The sequence below is a fragment of the Semicossyphus pulcher genome, unplaced genomic scaffold, assembly GCF_022749685.1.
Source record: "Semicossyphus pulcher isolate SPU_LCO1_2020_fin unplaced genomic scaffold, fSemPul1.0.p SCAF_5, whole genome shotgun sequence".
NCBI classification, from domain to species: Eukaryota; Metazoa; Chordata; class Actinopteri; order Labriformes; family Labridae; genus Semicossyphus; species Semicossyphus pulcher.
Window position 1 is genome coordinate 15,908,101 of NW_027211726.1, and position 19,133 is coordinate 15,927,233.

Consider the following 19,133-nt stretch of genomic DNA (forward strand, 5'->3'; position numbering starts at 1 on the left):
GCTTAAAACATATACTATCATCCACCTCTAATCCTCAAGTTTTAATAAAAATGATTATTACCTGATCTTTAACCTGACAATTTTTCTGTAATGTCTAAATTGATTATATGCCTTGTACATGGGTTTAAACAAATGTTAAATTTCTATATTTTTTGTTATGTGTCATTTATTTTAATATAGTCTATAAAATAAGGGTTATTGGTATTCATTTCCCCAATGCCTTTATATTACACGGAATTAACATGATTCAGGAGTCACTGTGTCCTCAGATAAGGCTCTGCATAGAAAGCCACATTTTTTCTATTACATTTGACCTTGAAATTTTGCTACAAACGGTTGCATTTTGTGACCTCTCCTCTCTGAATAGTAGTGGAATTGGCCTATCCCATCTGAGTCCCCTAGCGGAGGAAAATGGGCCTACAGTGAGAAACTGAAAATAAGGATGAGCGCCATGTCTGATCCTCCGCTTGTGGAATAGAGCTGACGGCAGAGCGAAAATTTCCCGGGCCGGGGGTCCCGTCGGGGGTTCGGTGTGAATCATGGCGGACAGCGCTGGGATTCAGCAAGGTTCGCCGGCCATCGGGGCGGCGGGCCTGGTTCCGGCCGCTCCTGGAGCCGGGGGCACGGAGGGCTCTGGCGCCGCTGGAGGATCCGCACGTATCGCCGTGAAGAAGGCGCAACTCCGCTCCTCACCTCGGCCAAAGAAACTGGAAAAACTCGGAGTGTATTCATCCTGCAAAGTATGCTGTATCTGCAGATAGCAGACTTTGTCAACACTGCTGTTTTGGGGGGATTCTTCTATATGAACTGTATTTCCTGGGCTTGGTTGCAATAGTTTACAAAATGCAAGCGCAGCAAAGGAAGCCATTGCCGCACTTCATTTTTTTCATTTTGCATGCACGAGCCAATCATTGAAAAAGCGCTATTAATAATATAGGTATAAAAGCGCTATTATCACTGCTGGACTGTTGAGCAGGGCTGCAAGCTGCGCGCTGTTTGTACAATGTTACTATGTTTCTGTCGAGGTGGGGGGTTGGTGAACGTAAACATTGGCTTGGCGCTGGTACTTGGGAGTAGCTGGCTGTGTGCACAAGGGCTGCATCCCACTGTGTGTTTGTGTGCGCGCGCGCGGTCTATGCCTTCCCCAGGAAATGTTCCAGTGTCCTCGTGCCGTCTGTCAGCGCACGGCGGTACACAGAGCGGATTTTAGTGGGTTTATGCAGTGAATCATCCGCAGAGAAGGACGGGGTCTTTGTTTTGACAGGGTGACAGCTGCTGGGGGGGCGGAGTTTGTTGTTGTTTCAGGGCGCATGCGCAGTTTGGCTTCTCCAGCTGACGGTGACAGGCCTTCTCACCCCACCTCACCTCCTAACGTTTGACACAGTCAGTTATAACAACTTTAACCTGAGCGAAGTATAAGGCAACTTAACTGGAAAATGTTTAGTGTCATTTTACTGTTTACTTTTTCGGCAATGATATGTTTTAACAGCAGATATAATGTACTATGCAAGTAACTGATAATAGAAACTCCACGTTTCAGTCGTGAAGCATACAAACGACAAATACATTTGTTTTTTGGGGGGGGGGATATATGCGTGTTAACCCTCAAAAGCTCAATAAAACCAGTAAAAGTTTTATACTACTTATTCTGATAACTGAGTACTAAACTGATGAATATAAACTTTATTGTGTCTTAGGCTGAGGGAGCCTGTAAGTGTAACGGCTGGAAAAGTCAGAACCCCCCTCCTACACCCCCGCGGACGGACCAGCAGTCCAACACGGTCAACCTGCAGGAGCCCTGCCGGAGCTGCTCTCACACTTTGGGTATGTCAGCAATAATCATGTTTAATGTTTATTATATTTAATGAGTATGAGGTATAAATGTTGCCTCTGATAAATCAAGATTTAAACTTTTGTATTAATGACTGTGGGGCAAACATTTTAAGGGTTATTCTTCGGTCCTAGGTGATCACGTGACCCATCTAGAAAACGTTTCAGAGGAGGAAATGAACAGACTTCTAGGTATCGTCCTGGATGTGGAGTATCTCTACACATGCGTTCACAAAGAGGAGGACGCAGACACCAAACAGGTCTACTTTTCCCTCTTCAAAGTAAGCCTCTGCTTTTAGTATCAAAATATACAAACACAGGATTTTACGACACGTATTGTGTACAAGTGAACACACCTTTTTCCTGCTTATTTTTACAGCTGTTGAGGAAATCCATCCTACAGATGGGTAAGCCGATGTTAGAAGCACAGGAGAGTCCTCCGTTTGAGAAACCCAGCATCGAGCAGGTGATCACACGTCATCTGCAACACAGAAGCAACACTATACAACATAAATGTGTCCATATTTCCACTTATTTATTTTCTCTTTTACAACAGGGAGTGAACAATTTTGTGCAGTACAAGTTCAGCCACCTGCCATCTAAGGAACGTCAAACTATTATGGAGCTGGCCAAGATGTTTCTCAACCAGATCAACTACTGGCAGCTGGAGACGCCCTCCCAGAGGCGCCAGAGGGTTCCCAATGATGATGCAGCGGGATACAAAGCCAACTACACCAGGTAGCAGACCTACCAGTTTCCCTGTTAACATGTAAAACATCTGTTTACAATCAGTATTAAAACAAAGATCTTTGTCTGCTCTAGATGGCTCTGCTACTGCAACGTGCCTCAGTTCTGTGACAGTCTCCCCCGGTACGAGACCACTCAGATCTTCGGCCGGACGCTGCTGCGTTCGGTGTTCACTGTGATGAGGAAACAACTGCTGGAGCAGGCCAGACAGGAAAAGGACAAGCTGCCGCCTGAGAAACGCACACTCATTCTCACACACTTTCCCAAGTAAGATGTACAAACAGACAGAAACTGACATTGCACACAGACAGTAACATAAAATCGGCAGCACAGCAGAGACACTTCTGTGATCGGACATCGTCAGGATCAAAGCACAAAGAAGTCACACATGCATGCTTGACAATTTTTTTTTAATTATGTTGTGTTTGCTTTGTTGTCTTTGGCTCAGGTTCTTGTCTATGCTGGAGGAGGAGGTTTACAGTCATAGTTCTCCCATCTGGAGCCAAGACTTCTTGGCAGGAGCGTCAGGAGGGCAGATTCCTATCCACACAGGTAACACACACCCTAAAAGACACGCCCTCTTTGTTTTCCTTAGAAAACATGAGAAATGTCTCTTAATATGACAGAATACAAACCTGTTCTTACAGTTTTATTTTCCTCTCTGTTGGGACGTAGTTATCAGCGCACCCCCTGTGGCCAGGCCACTCTACTACAGCACCAGCCCTGTGTCGGTGGATCCTTCCACCTGTGGCAGCGTCAGTCCAGCCAGGAAAACAGCTTCTGCACTCGAGCCAAACCCAGGTATTACCGTCAAACCTGTAATTATTCAAAGGTTACAATGACTCAAGTTCTTACATAACATCTCACATCTTACAGGAGAAGGTTGAGCCAGGTTACAGTTATTATTGTTTCTTACATTTGAACTATATTTATGTGTCATTGTGGCATTTGCAACTGAAGCTCAGTAGGCAACAAAGATTCATCATGTTTATCTGACTACTTTACGTCTCACTGATGCCTTAAAAAAACACCCTTCCTCTTCCTTACTTATTTGAATTTTTTTGCCTTTAAACTGTATAAGAAACAGAAGTGAAATACACCACAGAGCTGCTCATAACAAACTAAAGTAAGGTACAGTTAGCAGGTTGTTATAGCACATGTATAGCTTATTGCACAGCTACTTACTAAAGTAATCATTAATTTGACATAAAATATAGATTTGAGGATTTTATTGATTTAACGATAAATGATTTCCCTTCTTCTGCCAAAAAATTGTCCCTATGAATGTACTGCAAGAACTGCTTCTACATTTTAAAAATGAGTCTGCTTAGCTGTTATAACTCGCATTAAATCAAATGCATTAAGCGCATGAATCACCACAGCACCTGATTGAGGTTTTCTACCTTGTTATTGTCTGTTGATTCACCAGTCTTCAAACACTGTTGTATCACGTACCATTCCTAGGTGTAAGCTTCATGTGTCTTCTCTAACTTGGTCGATTCCTCTATCACCCAGCTCTTTGTGTCGAAGCATTTTTTGCTTTTTTCCACTGATTTAGTCTCTTTTCCTTTTTTTCCCACAGTAAATGAGCTGAAATTACTTCTTTCTACAGGTTGATATGATGTGATTATAACTGTGTTCCCTACACTTAATACAACAGTTAGTTCCAACCAAGTAATCTGACTGGACAAAAGGCATTCCATGAGTGCTGAGTGCAACATCACTGGGACTTTTCACTCTGTGTATCACTCCGCCTCAGCCAGGTGTTCTGAATACTTTTAATTAACATTACAGCAGACCGTGTATGTCTACATTGATCAAGCTGGTACCTCTGAATCACACAGCAGACTCTTATCTTACTCGTTGATGATAAATTAAAACATGATAAAAGATACCTGATCTGCGGTAACATGCAGACATAAAGGGCAGGAGAATGTTTGGGTTGCTTGGCAACAAATGTCCAGTTTCAGTTAAGTTGTGGAACTAGCCGAGTTGGTGAACTAACCTATGGAAGACCTGATTTATTATCATGAGTGTGCGGCCTCGTGCCTACGACTGAACTGCAGCAGTGCTGATATTCAGTACAACATCACAACCTCGAGTGTGATATTGAATAAATAGCAGACCTTAGAGTGCCATATTCGACCAATCAGAATCGAGTATTCACCACAGCTGTGAGCTGACCTTTAATGTTAGATAACTTCTTCTTTGGATGTAGTTACACTACTGTAGAGGAGAAATGTTATGTGTAACTTCTTCTGTGTCCGTGCTTCACAGTTGGAGAAAAGCGTAAACCCTCTGAGCCCCTCCCACATGAGGAAAACAAGAGACCCAGGGTGGTGGGCGACATCCCAATGGAACTCATCAACGAAGTTATGGCAACAATCGCCGACCCTGCCGCTATTCCAGAGGTAACATCCCTAAAATCCCCAGTAGCATGACGTTTAATTAATAGCATTGTCCCATTTATTTGCAGTTACAGTTAGGTATATAAAACATCATATAACTGATATTAAACAGATTTGTATTATTTTGTGCTGATCGTGATTTCGTACCTTCCTTCCTGTGCAGACCAGTCTTCTGTCGGCTCACTCTGCACGTGACGAAGCCGCCCGTCTCGAGGAGCGCAGGGGGGTGATTGAATTCCACGTCATCGGTAACTCTTTAAACCAGAAGCCCAATAAGAGGATCCTCATGTGGCTCGTTGGCCTCCAGAACGTCTTCTCCCACCAGCTGCCCCGCATGCCCAAAGAGTACATCACACGGCTGGTCTTTGATCCGTGAGTGCACCCGTGCTTGATGATTGTAAAAGATGTAGTAGCACGACTACAATTCCAATCGCTTTTTTTTCCTGACAGGAAGCACAAGACGCTGTCACTGATCAAAGATGGCCGTGTCATAGGAGGGATCTGCTTCCGGATGTTTCCCTCACAGGGCTTCACGGAGATCGTGTTTTGCGCCGTCACGTCCAACGAGCAGGTCAAGGTGAGAGTGCTTCTGTGTCCCAGTTTGCTATTTTGATGCTCTCTGATTGGTTAGGTTGTAACCTTTTTTTCTCCTTGTGTGGCTGTGTTCGCAGGGTTACGGGACTCATTTAATGAACCACCTGAAGGAGTATCACATAAAGCATGAAATCCTCAACTTCCTCACTTACGCTGATGAGTACGCCATCGGCTACTTCAAGAAACAGGTAACGTGTTATGTCCATTTATTACATGCTTACATGCAGGGGGGTAGATGCGCAACATAAAAGTGAATAAAATGTTCCCTCCTCTGTCAACCAAAAGGTGAAAACTAAATTCCAACTTAAGCAAATGACTCAGGGTGAACCGAGGCTAAAACAACAAACAAAAGAAAATATTACCTTTTAAATACTAACTTACTCTAAATGGTACAAATCAAACCAAAAGACATAATGTTAACCTAACTCCCTAATTTAAAGCAAAAACATGAGAAAAATACAAAAGAAAACGGCAGTTCACGCTCCACTCTCTAATTGTGGACTTTTTTAAAAACTACGAGTGTCATAAAAGCTTATGCTAACAATTTACAGAAAATCACTAAATCACAAGCACACAGACGAAATGCTCTGCTGCTGACTGTGGAGTGCCAGCAACTCAGGAAAACCAGGTCTTTTTTTAAAGTTGAGGATGTTGAGGATGGAGCAATCCTGCAGAGTCTCTCCCCCTTTACGCACCCCCAACTACAGCCACTCAGGATGCTCCACCTGCGGACCGACAAACAAAGATCCACACACAAACAGAGGACACACCCGCACTCAAACACAGACACAGTCTCCACAAATATTTTTTTTTTTAAAAACAGAGATTATGCAATATCCTTTCTTCACCTTCTTTCCGGAAAATCTTCACTATAGCCAGGTTTCCACCAAAAATACCAGGAACTTTGAGTTCAAAAAGATTCTTTTCGATGGCCTTAAAGGTTCCTCCATCCTGTGGTTGATTTGTGTTCCCACAGAGGTCTATAGATAAAAAAAAGCCAGACTTGTCCTGCAACAATCAGAAACGTTTGGGGACGTGCTACCCCCAGAGCCGGGACCTTTTGGCTGTAATATAAAGTTCCTGGGACTTTATTTAGACCCTAGTGTGGTTGAAAGTCCACTGAGTTCCTCCAAAATTCCATAGGTGACTTAGACAACTTGGAAACGTAACTTGTGTATACAAAATCTTTTTCTTGACCCGCAAAACAAAAGAACTTAAAGAAGTAATTCTGACATCTTTCTAGAATCATCTCCAAAACAAGAAGAAAAACTGCCACTTGCCACTATTTGTATCAGTCTTTTTACCCACTTTTTCATGGTCTTGAAAGTCACATAATGAAAATGAGAACATAAAATAAGATGCGTTTGTTTTTTAAGTTGGTTCATTCTAAATAAAACTAAAAATAAAAAACCTCTTCCCCCGCAGGGTTTCTCAAAGGACATCAAAGTTCCCAAAGCCAAGTATGTGGGCTACATCAAGGACTACGAGGGAGCCACACTCATGGGCTGTGAACTCAACCCCAGCATTCCTTACACAGAGTTTTCTGTCATTATCAAGAAGCAGAAGGAGGTGTGTGCTGTTGCATTTTTCATTTTCACTTCAGTCGCATTTCATTTCAGATCCTCTTCCTATCTGATTTTGTCTCTGCACTTGTTATCTCATTACCCATTCTGGTTTTGTTTCCCTCAGATCATAAAGAAGCTGATAGAGAGGAAGCAGGCTCAGATCAGAAAAGTCTACCCAGGGCTCTCCTGTTTTAAGGAAGGAGTTCGGCAGATTCCCATTGAGAGCATTCCTGGCATACGTACGTCCCTTTACAGTATGCTTTTATTACTACCTCTTACCATATCTCCTGATGTCTTTTGTACGATTTATGAGACTTACTTACATTTACAGGTGAAACTGGCTGGAAGCCTGTGGGCAAAGGGTAAGTGTGACTCTACCGTACAAGGTTTGAACTACAACCCCAATGACTTGGATGATGCATTTCCAATAACACTCAAATTAAGGTCCACTGCGACACAGACTTGCATTAACAGGAAGGAAGAATCACTAATATTACTTTTTATTCTCTAGGAAGGAACTGAAGGATCCAGATCAACTGTACAGCACTCTGAAGACCATCCTCCAACATGTGAAGGTGAGGGACACACACACGTACCTGGAATGTACCCTTAACATACTGTATAAACAAACTTATTCTAGGGGTGTCACTAAATATCAATACAATAACATATTGCCATCCAGGCTCAATACAGACGCAATACAATTATCGATAGGCTGGCGTCAAATATCCATATTTAATTTACATATATATGACGCTCTAAACAGATTTCAATGCGATTTTGATTCACTGCGTCACTACTTTATGACTCCTCATGGTAGCACTTATGACATGAATGAGGGTATCATGATTGGAAATGAATTGGGTGAAGAAGAAGTTGACAACAGGATAAAAGAAGAAGACGGCAGCCACTTTCAATTCCAAAGGCCTAATTTGTTCACAGTTCTATAGTTCTGTATCGTTGTCATGGGCCACATATCGCATATCATAAAGTATCGTATAGTATTGTATAATATTGCATGGTACTGTACCGTATCGCGTCGTGTCATGTCGTATCGTGTTGTATCGTATCGTATCATGGTGCATCGTGTCGTGTCGTATCGTATAATATCGTATCATGTTGTATCATGTTGTATCGTGTCATGTCGTAACGTATTGTATAATATCGTATCGTATCGCATCGCATCGTATCGTACCGCATCGCATCGCATCACATCGCATTGTATTGCATCGTATCCTACCGCATCGCATCGTATCGTATCGTATCTCATCGTATCTTATTGTGTCGTGTCATATCGTATCGTGTCATATCGTGTCCTGTCATATCGTGACGTGTCGTATTGCATAGTATTTTATCGTATAGTATATCGTATAGTATCATATCATGTTGCATCGTATCATATCGTATTGCATCGTATCGTGAGTTACCCTGCAATTCCTACCCTACTTTATTCTTACCAGACTGCTCTGTATGTCTTAGAGTCACCAGAACGCCTGGCCTTTCATGGAGCCGGTGAAGAAAACGGAGGCACCTGGGTACTACCAAGTCATCCGCTTCCCCATGGGTACGTATACAGTATACCACATACAGACTACTACATGCAAGATACCCGGTTATCTGACATGGGAGCAGAGGATTTAAAGTGGAGCATACTTGCTAACAAGCTACTCTTGTTATGTACAATAAGAAGAGCAAAAAAATGCTCTGGAAAAAAGAAAGACATGAGGAGGTTCAAGGAAATGCTTCCTGATGGGATTGAGGCTGATCTTAACGGTCTCCACAGAAGGAAGAACTGAGCCTTTTTACAGAATGTGTGTATCGTGCTCCTCAGTTCTCACTCCACTCAGCTGTTTGCGCTGGTATTTTTAGAGTAAGATCATTTCTATGAGAGCAGTTACATTTCAGATATTTTGCAATAAATACTTCACATTCAGCACATTCCAGTGGTTTTCATTCATAACTGCTATACAAGTGTTATCAAAAAAAGGATGAAGTGTGTGCTCTGTGCATGAATAGAAGAGCTCTGGTTATGAAAAGGCATGTATGTAAGAGTAAGAGTATTGAGTCACATTTAAAAAGCAGTATAAATGAATTCTTTTTCTCCCTCACAGACTTGAAGACGATGAGTGAGCGTCTGAAGAGCAGGTACTACACGACGCGCAAGCTCTTCATGGCCGACATGCAGCGCATCTTCACCAACTGTCGTGAATACAACCCTCCGGAGAGCGAGTACTACAAGTGTGCCAACTTACTGGAGAAATTCTTCTACACTAAGATCAAAGAAGCAGGGCTCATCGAGAAGTAGAGAGGAAGGAGAAGTCCCTCCTCAGACTGTACGCATTGAGGAGTTTGGAATAGGACTGCTGACGATGGAGCGCACAGGATTCAGAAACACATATCTGAGCGTAAAAGGTGCACACTGGTCTCAGATCAGCACTCTTTTAATGTTTGATGCATGTTGGTCCAGATCTTGAATCAGTAGCTTGGACTGATATTGACACTGAAAGACAGGCAACAAGGGAAGGCCCGCAAGCAAAGGAATCATCGTGTCTTCATATTTCATCACATCCCCAGAGTCCATTGGAAGAACAGGACAGCGGGAGGTGTAACAGTAACACGTATTAAAGAGGGCAGGAAGCATCCATTACTATGTTTGTGTGAGACACTGAAAGGCAACAGAACGACAGCTGATTGGAGATTCACCGTACACCTTACTTTGTCTCTCTCCATCTCTCCTCCTCCTTTCTTTTTATCCTCCCCCCCCCCCCCCCCCCTCGCCTTTTTCGACATCTGCCTCATCCTCTCAGTTGACTCAGGTAGAGTTGTCATAAGCAGTAACCACATCTACAGTGTATTAAGTCGTTATTACAGAAGTGTTACCTGTGGGGGAAATGACTGAGAGTCTGTGTAACTCTGTTAATGAGGTCAAAGTTTGTGTGTGATGAGTTCATCCTGCCAAAAGAGGAATACATACTTTAATTTGTACAGACCTGATTATTTCAAAGCACTTATACCCACTGTATATTTCAAATGTGTATATAACATATATTTTCTGTTTCAGAACTAAAAGATCATCTTTTCTCCCCAATAAGCCGCATAGGGCAGTTTGACTATCGAAATGCACTTTTTATTTTTCCAAGTATTAGTCGGCATAAATAAGAGCATCTTCTGTTTTACCTATAAAATTACCGCTGTTGACTAAGGACTAATTCAATGATCTAGAGTTTATTCTTATTTATGTGCTGTAATTTAAAAAGAATTATGCTAAAGACAAGGTCTTAATTTATTCTTTCTTATTTTTGTCCTGCAGATGGAGATTGATAACTTTATACTTTGGAGATAAATGAAAAGATTGTGCAATACGATGTAGTTTTGCTGTTTTGTAAAAAGGTGTTTGTACTTTTCAGACTTTAGGGAAAAAAAATACATTTTGTAATATGTCTGGAAAATGATTCATGCTCTTTGTACAATTGGTTTTAATGACATAGTATTAGCCTATTTTCTAGACTGAATAAAACAGAAGTGAGGCTATTACGTGTCTGCGGTTTCTTTCTGACAAGAAAGATTATAATTATTTTACAGCATTCCTTTTATTTAAGGTCCACTTTTTTTTTTTAATGTAGTAGTAATTTTCTATACCACTTACCCTGTTTGGGGTTGCGAGGGGCAGCGAGCAACGAGCATGTCTTTGGTCTGTGGGAGGAAGCCGGAGTACCCAGAGGGAACCTATGCATGCACAGGGGGGAACACACACACTCGAACTAGGAACCTTCTAGCTGTGAGGCAACAGCGCTAACCCCTGCACCACCATGCAGCTCTGTATTGGTATTATTCAAGAGGTGAAATGAAAACCCTGACACAAATGGTAAATGGACTGTACTTATATAGCCCTTTTCTAGCCGACCACTCAAAGCTGCTTTTACACTACATGTCACATTCATAATCACACACTGACGGCAAAGGCCTAACTGCTAATCTCCAATGGCTATGCCACTGGGAGCAATTTGGGCTTCAGTGTCTCGCCCAAGGACACTTCGACATGTGACTGGAGCAGCTGCCCCGACAAACTGAGCTCCATCTAAACATTGATGTGTTCAGATGTTAACCTAACAGAATGGGGCGCTGGTTTAGCTCAGTTGGTAGAGCAGGCACCCCCCGTGTACAGAGGACACAGTCCTCGTCGCACTGAGCGCAGGCTCGACTCCCAGTCTGCCGATCATTTGGCGCATGTTACCCCCACTCACCATACTTCCTATCTCTATTCAGCTGTCCTTTCAAATTAAGGCAAAAAGCAAAAAAAAAAAATCTTAAAAAAAAGAAGAAAAAAAAGAGTATCATACGATTCATAACCATAAAGAGCAATTGTTATTTATTGTCACTCAGTAGAAGATACTATGACAGAAAAAGATACATTTGGACAAAAATATGTACTCTTATTCAGTATCTCATAATAATAAAAAACAGAATTAAGATGACATGTAGAAATGTGGCCTCCTTCAGAAATGACTTTAAGCAGATGTACAGACAGGAAATGAGGACAAGTGGAAGACTAATGCCCTGCAACATAAACAGCAACAAAGTCACAGATATACAGTAATAATCTAAAAGTGATCGGAGCTGTTCTTTATAAAGAAAAACAACCTTTAGAGCTAAAAAAACCTCAAATCTTAAAAAAAAATCACATTAAAACTTGCTGGCATTCAGAGAGTAGCTGCTTTTACCGACATCCAACAAACGACTCGTTGTATTTCTCAAACGGCTGCTTGCTCATGGATTTCCTCGACTTCTGCATCGAGCTCCTGCCAGACTTCTGCTTAAAAATAGGAGAGGAGAGGAACTGCACGTCGGTGTGCTTGTCTCCACGTCGGAGTTTCCTGTCAAGAGGAGAATGTAACTGTTGAGTATTCAGACATCCAAATTCTTAAATCTTTGACAGTAAAGTGAGGCATCATCTTACGCATTCAGCGAGGGTTCCTTGTAGTCGACCACCATGGTGCAGCGCCGCTTACGAGGGATGACCGGGGTGGAGCAGCGAGCATCGGAGGGACGGGAGCCACCACAGGAGAACTTGCGATAGGCTGCAGGGGACAGATTGGTCACATCACACAGACTCAAGCCCCGCCCTCCTGTCCTTACACCAAGCCCACCTGTGGAAACGCGAAGGAAGAAGTGATCCAGGAGTAAGAAATGAGGAGTGGTGAGTGGAGTAAAGCGAACATATACAGAGGTGACAGTAAAAGGATATAATCAGCCTCCCAAGTGCTCACGGAAGTTGTGAAGAAGCTTACAGTCTTACTGCAACACTTACGTTTCTTGCACGTCCTGACCCTCTGGGGCGTTTGGTGAGGAGGAGCTTCACAGGAGGAATCTCCAAAATTGGACAGGACGTTGTCTATTCGCATCATCTCAGCTTCCACCAGAGGGCTGACGGGGAGCATGCAGTCCTCTGAGATAACCTCTGTGTGAGGCTCTGAAAAACAAGGACCAGACAGAAGCACTCAACCATCAATTATTTGAAAATTCAAACACTGAAATTGTTACACAATTTAACCTGACATCTTTGTTAAAGGTCACAGAAAATGTCACACAGGAATGTCACGCTGAGACAGAAATACACCAGGAGAGCTTTTTGCTTAACACTGTAGATCATAATGACCCACTCTGGGCCATTAGAATCTGAGTATTACAGCACTGTTGTAAGAGACATAAAGCCAACACGCTGCTTCACTTTTACCCACCTTGGTGATTTTCCTCCAACCTTACAGGGTCTGGGCTGCTAGAGAAGCTGGAGTCAGGGGAGGACTGGATATGAGCATCTTTCTTCTCAGGCTCTACAGCTTTAGGAGTTGATTCCTCATCTCTAAAGACTAAAAAACACAACACAAGAAATTGTTATAGAACATTTTTATTATTTATAGAACAACATGAAGAACAGAAAACATGAAAGCTCACCAGAGATCTCCTGCTTTGGAGGGATGTTTTCCTTCTGTCTGATGACTTTAGAGGGCCGGCCTCTGCGGGTGGTGATCGCTTTGGTTTTGTCGGGGGATGTCTGTCTCCGTCTGCTCTTCTGAGGGACGTAAAGGCTGTCCTCCGACTCAGACGATGGTGACGACAAGCTGGATTCACCCTGTTTGGGAACAGGTGAAGCTTCAGTTTGTCCTCTGTGTTGAGTCTCTTCAGTGATGGGCGTGGCCGGCGGATTGTCCTCCGCCTTTGCCTTGAATGGCGTTAAGTGAACCGCCTCCTCACAGTCAAAATCAAACGTGTCATTAAATCCCAGTGAGGTGTTGAGTTTGTTCCCTTGTGATGGAGCTGATGTTTTGGCCCGTGTGGCTGACCTGTCCCGACTCTTAGAGCGAGCTCTGGGTTTGGGATTCTCCCACGGTTTCTTTAACGGGGCACGCTCTGGTTTGCGGCCTCTCTCTGGTTTCCGAGCAGCCGGCTCCGTTTTGGTGCGAGGCTGCTGCTGCTGCTGCGGGGCTTGTTTCCTGCCAGGGCGCTGCTGGTTGGTCTTTTTAGATGGGGCAGTTTCCGGAGTCGAATGCTGGAACTCCTCAGCGTCCGCTGGCTCTGCTAGATCTGGCTCAGCTACTTGCTGCGGTTGATTTGGATTCCCGTCATCACTGTGAATCGGACTTGCTGTTAAAGCACCCAAGTCTGAGATGACATCTCCCTCACTCATAGACGTCCTTTCTCTCACACGCTCAGACCTTCTCCTGCTTCTTCTATCCACATGGCGACGCCTGACACCCACCGTAGATGGTAAAGCTACCTGCTTGTCACATTCAGATAGTGCATTCTTTTCAGCAGACTTGGGTTCTGTGAAGAAACAAACGAACATTAATATTCAAGACTTGCATAATAGTATAAAATACTCATATGACAAGAAATGTTGGTGTTGGTAAGCAGTTGTCTGTGTGTGTTTGTGTGTGTATACCTGCACAAATTGGTGAGGCTTTGCATGGAGCAGGCTCATCAGGGTTCAGGCTGGTCCGCTTTCTCCTATTAATTGCCAGATAATCAATCCTGATCACATCAAAAACTCAAGATAAAGAATGTCAAATAACTTCATGCGATTCAAAATGTTACCTTGTCGAATTCACTTGGCGTTGAGGTTCAACTGGGATGTTTGGACGTTTTGTCTAAGTTGACACACAAAAAATCACAATGTGTTCTTTACAACAGCATGCAGTACTTCAGTCATTTACATAATTGCCAGAATGAGTCAAGCAACAAACATAGGACAGACTAAAGGCCCCCAAGATGTACCTCTGAAGAACTCTCAGCCAGAGCCTCCCGATCTTTGAGCTTCCTCTTGAGCAGAAGCAGATGAAGGAACAGAGCCTGTTGCTCCCTTTTCAGCTGCAGGATCACTGCATGGCTCTGCCTCACTTTCTCCTTTTCGGCTTGCAGGGCAACGGCCAGCGCTTTGTTGTTCAGCTGGACGCCCTTCAGGATGGTGTGGGTGGAGTTAGCCACTTGGAGAAAACATAGGAAGAATATTATTTACCTGGGTGAGGCAAAACGTCCTCTAATGGTGGCCCTGAAGGTGTTTTGTGAAATTATTTGTGTGTTCTGAAAAGTATTGTTACGTTTGTTTTTTTTAAATGTAATGTTTTGTGTAATACTGTTGTGTTTTGACCTTCAGGGCCACCGTATCCTCTTCATGACCAATATGTAATATCTGTCCATGTAATGGACAAAAAATAACGTTACATTTTCAATATATTAAGTAGCCATATCAGTGAGAAAAGACCTACATGTCAATCAAATCTGTGATTATTGCAAGAGAAGCTCTCATACTCTTACCACTGCTTTTGTTTATGATTCTTGACCGTCCTCTGCTGGGAGCTGAGGCACTGGCCAGCCGTTTGTTCCGCTTCTCCTTCATCTTCTCCTTGATGTCCTCCAGACTCTGCTGGAAGGACTTCTTCTGGGCCCGTTCTTTCACCATGGCTCAGTATTTCAATTTGTTCAAAGTTTCTTATAGTTTATCAAACAAATACACAACAAAACATGATGTAAAGCCTTAGCAAAACAAACGACTAAGCTAACGTGCTAACTCTGTTAGCACGCTATTTAACGTTAACGTCAGTCCAACCTATCTTAAGTCACCGCAGCCGAGCATTAGAGTCGAAAATAGAGTAATTTTAAAACTACCAGCATGCGTCTTTTGTAAAGCTATTTGGTATGTCAGTCGGCACATCAACAAAATGTACAGGAAACCTACTATAGGCAGCAAAATAATCTAATTTATCGCAGTTCATCCGTCTCTTCCGCTCGTTGACGTTCGAATTTTGAGCCGCGGTTGCTGATTGGTAGAAAATGAAAACTACGTCACTTCCTTGAATTAAGGTCATTAACTGTTCGCTAGATGGCGCTAATCTACAGCAGAAAAATGAAATATATTTCCATGCAGAGAAGCTGATTTGGTATTCATCATTCGTCCGCATATTTTCATCTTTTGAGACTGAACAGTCGGCTACCACACTGCACTCCTCGTATCTAATTATAATTCTTGGCGTTTCAATCAGACTCTTTTCACCTTTATCCTTTCTGTCTGTTTGTGGGAAACAAACAAAGCAAAGTTGAAATATGGAAGTTAAATTAAATTTATTTGCAACTGGAAAATAGACTAATACTCATTTAGGGCCAGGCTCATTTAGCCCCTTCCAGAATGACTAATTGAGTATTTATAATTGACTGAAGATAAGAGCCTGAGCTCTGCTCTGTAAAGTGCTCGGCTGCATATGGATGGAGCTGATAACTGTGTTAATCTAAAAGCCCTCTGACAGACAGTGTTTGAGTTATATTCCTTGAGGCTTTCCTAAAACTCTTACTGGTCCTTTAAAATCAGATTACCCAGTAGCTAAGACAGCAAGTCAATTATAGGATGAATACAGATTTTGATTTAAGCGACTTAATCATATTGCATAATGCTCCAGCGTCCAGCCGCCTATCTTGTGTTGTTTTTTTTTACATAAGGTCTCTATAGGCTACACAAATATGCCTCCATGCAGACAAACAACTTTCTTAAAGCCACCTTGCTTCTGCCATAGGTACACATTTCTACCCGTCTCAGGTTTTGCTTAATAAATGTTCTGTAAATATTGAATTACACTAAATACCACATCATGATTTATTCTCCCAACTTTAACAGTCTGACTCGGTAGCATGCAGGGAAGTAACCTGCAGCCAATGTAACATTTGCACCTTCTGTCAGATGACGGACCAAGAAAGGGCCCAAACTGAATGACATATTGAGGCTACAGAAGGGGTGTGCTAAAGCTTGGGTGTTGTCAGCTTCACCCACTGAAAACAAATGACCTCAGCAGGGTGCCTCAGCGGGTTAAACAAGGTGAGACTCTTGAGTAAAGCATACAGACAGTTCTTGATTTAGCTGACTTTTCTCACAAATATTTGCTGCTTTGTATGCTCTCAGTAGGATTATCTTCATGTTACATAAGCATGGATATGTAGCAGTTAAGCTTTAATGCAAAAGAAATAAATACAATTTTATTACAGTCTGAAATCCCATCTAAGCTGCAGATAACATCATACTTTTCTCTCTTATTTTTAAACTCATGTGCACTTATGGGTTGAGGGTGTGAGTAAAGTACGAGTAATGACTCACTGTTTTAATAATATGATCACTTCTGTTTACCTAAAAGGTGTATTATTCTTGCAAAAAGCAAATAAATGTTTCAGCTGTTGGAAATAGTTTGCGTGTGTAGGTGTGTGTAGGTTTGAGTCTGTCTGTATTAAACCTAAAAAGAAAGAGACAGAAGGAGGAAGAGAAACATAAAAGGTAGACTGATAGACAGCCAGAGGGACTCCACAGGTTCTGGCTCAGCTTGCTTTAATGGACAAATCCATCACACAGCATCACGCAGTCATTTCATGCCACCCCTGACTATCCACCTGTCTGACGCCTGGAGAGAAACTTATTATCACAGGGAGAGAAAAGAGCAGGAAAGGAGGGACTGATTAAAATAAAAATGCAGGGAGTGTTGAAGCAGCCATAGAAATTAGGGCCTTATTTAGTGAAGAAGCACAAGTCTATTTCTCTACAAAGGTGATGTACTGATATCCTAATTAAGAGATCACTAACTCATCTTTCGCTCACATCACCGTCCAGACAGTCTGACCGGCCAATGAAAAGATTTTCTGTGTCTCTACCAGATGAAAAGTATTAACTCTAATCTGTGCACTCGCCTCGGTCGGGGCCAAGAAAACACAGCTCTGCTTTTTAATATGGAAAATGTTTGTATGGTGCTGCAGTCAAGATTTATGGTAATGAAATCACAACACAGGTTGTGTAATAAACCCCAAATGCAACCGTTAGAAACAGCACAGGAAATTGGATTATGGCTTGTGTTCTGGATCTTGGATTGATGGGAAAGTGGAAGATAACCAGGACGCCACCTTTGTCATTATCATGTTTTTTCATTTGTTAAGTTTATTTGATATTAAAGGGAGGACTTTTATTCACACATATCTATGAAAAATATCAAGGATAGCACAATAAAGGTGCTCATGTTTATATTAAAACTTGCACATCAGTAGCTCCAGTCTGGTTCAGTTTTGTATTTAAGAGTATTTTGTCCAAAAAATGTCCCCTCCGATCCACATTAAACCACAATAAATCATCTTCTTAAATGGGGGAACGTGATGCACCAATGCAATGATCACTGTAAGATCCTACATTGTATTTAAGTATTGCAGACATTTGCTTTCTTCTCTAGGAAAACAAATGTCTGACTAACAAAACCTAACTGTAAAAGCACTCCTTTACCATCACATCCTGTTGAAACCAAACAACAGCAGCACTAAGCCCATAACACACAATCAACTCTCAGTGGGATGCAGTGTGGTCATTATGCCTTACAGCCTGCTCTTAAACGCCCCGCTGAGCCATTTACTTCACAGCCAACATCCCCTCCGTTTACTGATGTGTTGCTCAATGGCACACCGCTGCACTGCCTCCGCAGGAGCAGAAAGCCTCACAGGGACCAAACAAATCCTGTCTGGTTCTACAAGAGCAACAACTGCTACTTAAGTGGAGAGAAGTGCAATTGACGGCCGTATCTGAACTTTCAACTTTTGCTCCCTGAACACTTGTAGTGGTGTGTTGACCTGGACAGGTGGTGCTGAGCCGCAGCTCCCCTCTGCCCACTCACCTTTTTTCCACCCACGCGAGGCAGAGAAACACAGCTCACACAGGCAGCTTTAGGGCTTGTTGAGAAGGAGAGCCAGCTTTAAGATGTACTTATGTCCATACTTTGACCAGGTTTAAGATGCAGAGATTTATGTTTAACACATGGTCAACAAAAGTGACGTCTTTGAATGATTCAGACATAATTCAAGAATCGCTGACTACACCGGAAGCCCTGAAAAGGTGGCGGTCGCTAGAGGGTAACCGATGTTATACAAGACTGGACAACAGCAAATGTTAGCATTTAGCCACTTCCTAGCTAACAGTATTGTTAGCTAACATTTCTGCTAGATACATAACTGTTAGCTAACATTACTGATAACTGATAACATTAGATAGAATGTGGCTGAATGCTGACGTTACCTTTATATTGTGTTGTACGGTATGAGAGGCAAGGCAGAAATTCCTAGCTTACAGTAATGTTAGCAAGGAAGTGCTTGAAAGCTAATATTAATTGTGCCTGATCATAGCTTTCAAATTAGGTTACAAAATGTGTTTTCTTTTTCTTCTTTAAGTTAAAAGTGTTTAAGTCTTTCCTATCGTATTGTATAACACCTCAGAAAGTAATGTTAGCTTTCAAGTACTTACTAGCTAACAAATATGTAAACTTAGATGGGGCTATATGCTAGTATTAGCTGTTTTCTGACAGTACCTAATGGGTTATAAAATGTGTTGTTGGAACTTGAAATATGGCTCAATTTCCTGTCCCTGTTATTTTATGCTATTTAAGCAGCTGACCATGCGATATAGTTTATAGTGACAATAATTTTG

At 42.3% G+C, this 19,133-nt stretch overlaps 2 protein-coding genes across 2 annotated transcripts; one reads left to right on the plus strand and one right to left on the minus strand.

Moving 5' to 3' along the window:
• The first annotated feature begins 436 nt into the window (after positions 1–436).
• On the plus strand, positions 437–10,675 carry kat2b (K(lysine) acetyltransferase 2B). The gene is made up of 18 exons (XM_069681180.1): positions 437–740; positions 1,698–1,824; positions 1,966–2,111; positions 2,210–2,296; positions 2,387–2,568; positions 2,653–2,844; positions 3,026–3,129; positions 3,253–3,378; positions 4,855–4,988; positions 5,149–5,357; positions 5,436–5,562; positions 5,657–5,767; positions 7,005–7,148; positions 7,269–7,383; positions 7,476–7,506; positions 7,656–7,719; positions 8,624–8,708; positions 9,256–10,675. Exons 1-18 carry the CDS (start codon positions 540–542, stop codon positions 9,447–9,449), a joined length of 2,379 nt encoding a protein of 792 aa, XP_069537281.1. The 5' UTR covers positions 437–539; the 3' UTR covers positions 9,450–10,675.
• Positions 10,676–11,625: 950 nt separating this feature from the next.
• sgo1 (shugoshin 1) lies at positions 11,626–15,141 on the minus strand. Its single transcript, XM_069681856.1, has 9 exons — positions 14,957–15,141; positions 14,417–14,625; positions 14,237–14,289; positions 14,085–14,149; positions 13,097–13,966; positions 12,883–13,011; positions 12,453–12,614; positions 12,102–12,291; positions 11,626–12,018 (listed from the first exon to the last, which is right to left on the minus strand). Exons 1-9 carry the CDS (start codon positions 15,099–15,101, stop codon positions 11,862–11,864), a joined length of 1,980 nt encoding a protein of 659 aa, XP_069537957.1. The 5' UTR covers positions 15,102–15,141; the 3' UTR covers positions 11,626–11,861.
• Positions 15,142–19,133: the final 3,992 nt, after the last annotated feature.

Excerpts from the sequence above, each read along its gene's own strand:
- sgo1 (XM_069681856.1), bottom strand. The coding sequence starts at position 15,101 with ATGGTGAAAGAACGGGCCCAGAAGAAGTCCTTCCAGCAGAGTCTGGAG. Across the intron at positions 13,967-14,084 it reads AGCCTCACCAATTTGTGCAG|AACCCAAGTCTGCTGAAAAG; the intron begins GTATACACACAC and ends GTTTCTTCACAG. Across the intron at positions 12,615-12,882 it reads GTTGGAGGAAAATCACCAAG|AGCCTCACACAGAGGTTATC; the intron begins GTGGGTAAAAGT and ends CTTGTTTTTCAG.
- kat2b (XM_069681180.1), top strand. The coding sequence starts at position 540 with ATGGCGGACAGCGCTGGGATTCAGCAAGGTTCGCCGGCCATCGGGGCG. Across the intron at positions 2,569-2,652 it reads TACAAAGCCAACTACACCAG|ATGGCTCTGCTACTGCAACG; the intron begins GTAGCAGACCTA and ends TGTCTGCTCTAG. Across the intron at positions 3,379-4,854 it reads TGCACTCGAGCCAAACCCAG|TTGGAGAAAAGCGTAAACCC; the intron begins GTATTACCGTCA and ends CGTGCTTCACAG.